The sequence below is a fragment of the Morone saxatilis genome, unplaced genomic scaffold, assembly GCF_004916995.1.
Source record: "Morone saxatilis isolate NCDOM2014 unplaced genomic scaffold, NCSU_SB_2.0 Contig11, whole genome shotgun sequence".
Taxonomy (NCBI): Eukaryota; Metazoa; Chordata; class Actinopteri; family Moronidae; genus Morone; species Morone saxatilis.
This window is the reverse complement of record NW_023339663.1, coordinates 1,568,876-1,570,112: the sequence shown is the minus strand read 5'-3', so window position 1 is coordinate 1,570,112 and position 1,237 is coordinate 1,568,876. Positions and strand designations below refer to the sequence as shown.

At 39.7% G+C, this 1,237-nt stretch overlaps 1 protein-coding gene across 1 annotated transcript in view; it reads right to left on the bottom strand.

The window, feature by feature from the left end:
* The window catches only part of arfgap2 (ADP-ribosylation factor GTPase activating protein 2), a gene marked incomplete at its 3' end in the record, with an annotated part of 11,963 nt that overhangs the window by 5,298 nt on the left and 5,428 nt on the right, over positions 1 to 1,237 (bottom strand). The window contains 1 exon segment of the mRNA XM_035651976.1: positions 602 to 646. Within this exon segment, the coding sequence (XP_035507869.1) occupies positions 602 to 646 (45 nt within the window).

Here is a 1,237-nt window from a genome sequence, read left to right as displayed (position 1 = left end):
CACTACAGCATTTAAAAACAGAACTTCTGACCTGAGTTTCACAAACATCACCAGCAAGACAGAAAAACTCTGAAGCTCTCATAACACCGATGTTAGTTTGCTAGCAGGGCAGGAACTCAAATTACAGACCCTTTAGGAAAACTAGGATTTCCCCAGAAATACCAGACGACTGACGTACACTAATTTTAGACACCTTTGGTCTAATTGGTAAGGGGAAATGTTACCTTCCGAGTCATGACGCCACAACAACAACAATTCACATCTAAAACGCTTGCAGCTGAATGCTTAACCACACACTCATCACCTGCAGGTACGTCTGACAGCTTGATAATGACCGTTCTCCTTTAACACAATGGGTTATCCTCGGTTCACTCCTGACTGAGAATACAAAGCTCTACCTCGTCAAAGAGCAACTTGTTTAACAGCAGCAGCAACAGCACACAACCATCACAGGCTCTCCTGAGCGAGATGTTTCCATTGCGTGATAAGCGGAGGAGGGAGAATGGGAGGCGGCCGACGAGGTGTCAATCAAGCAACACAACCATGCGTCCGAGGCATAAACCAGCCACTGCACACAGCTACTACAGTCCACACTAATCACCTTGGGGTGTCCATCCTTCCTGTGATGACAGACGCATGGATTCCTCTACACGACAGAAGAAACCAAGTCACCACAATCACAATCCAAACACACACAAATCTGATTTCAGTGAGAATAATGAACAGTGAGTGACACACTGCTGGATGTGTGTCACTGATTGTGCAGTTAAAGAATCTTCTTCATGTGAAAGAATGTTATAATAAATGTTGTTTCATCCATTTGTATAATTAAATATGTTTCATTTTTAAATGAAGATTTCTGTGTTTGCCTGGCACAAAAGGGGGAATAGACATAAACAACAACAACAACAACAACAACCGGTATTGGCCGAATTGTTATTCTAAACTCTGTATTGGTATCTACCCGGAATTTCACAAGCTGTGCATCCCTATTGCAAATTAATAATGAATCAATTAATCAGTTGACAGAAAAACAATAAGTGGCTATTTTAGTAATCGATTTATTTTATCTCTTTTTTTTCATGTCAAACATTCCTGACCTTTAGCCTCTCCAATGTGCTGCCTTTCCCCGGTATTATAATGTAAGCTGAAGATCTTTGACTTGATTTTTTTTACTATTTATATTAATTTTATAGACCAAACGATTCATTTATTATTAATTTTATTCGTTTGTAAA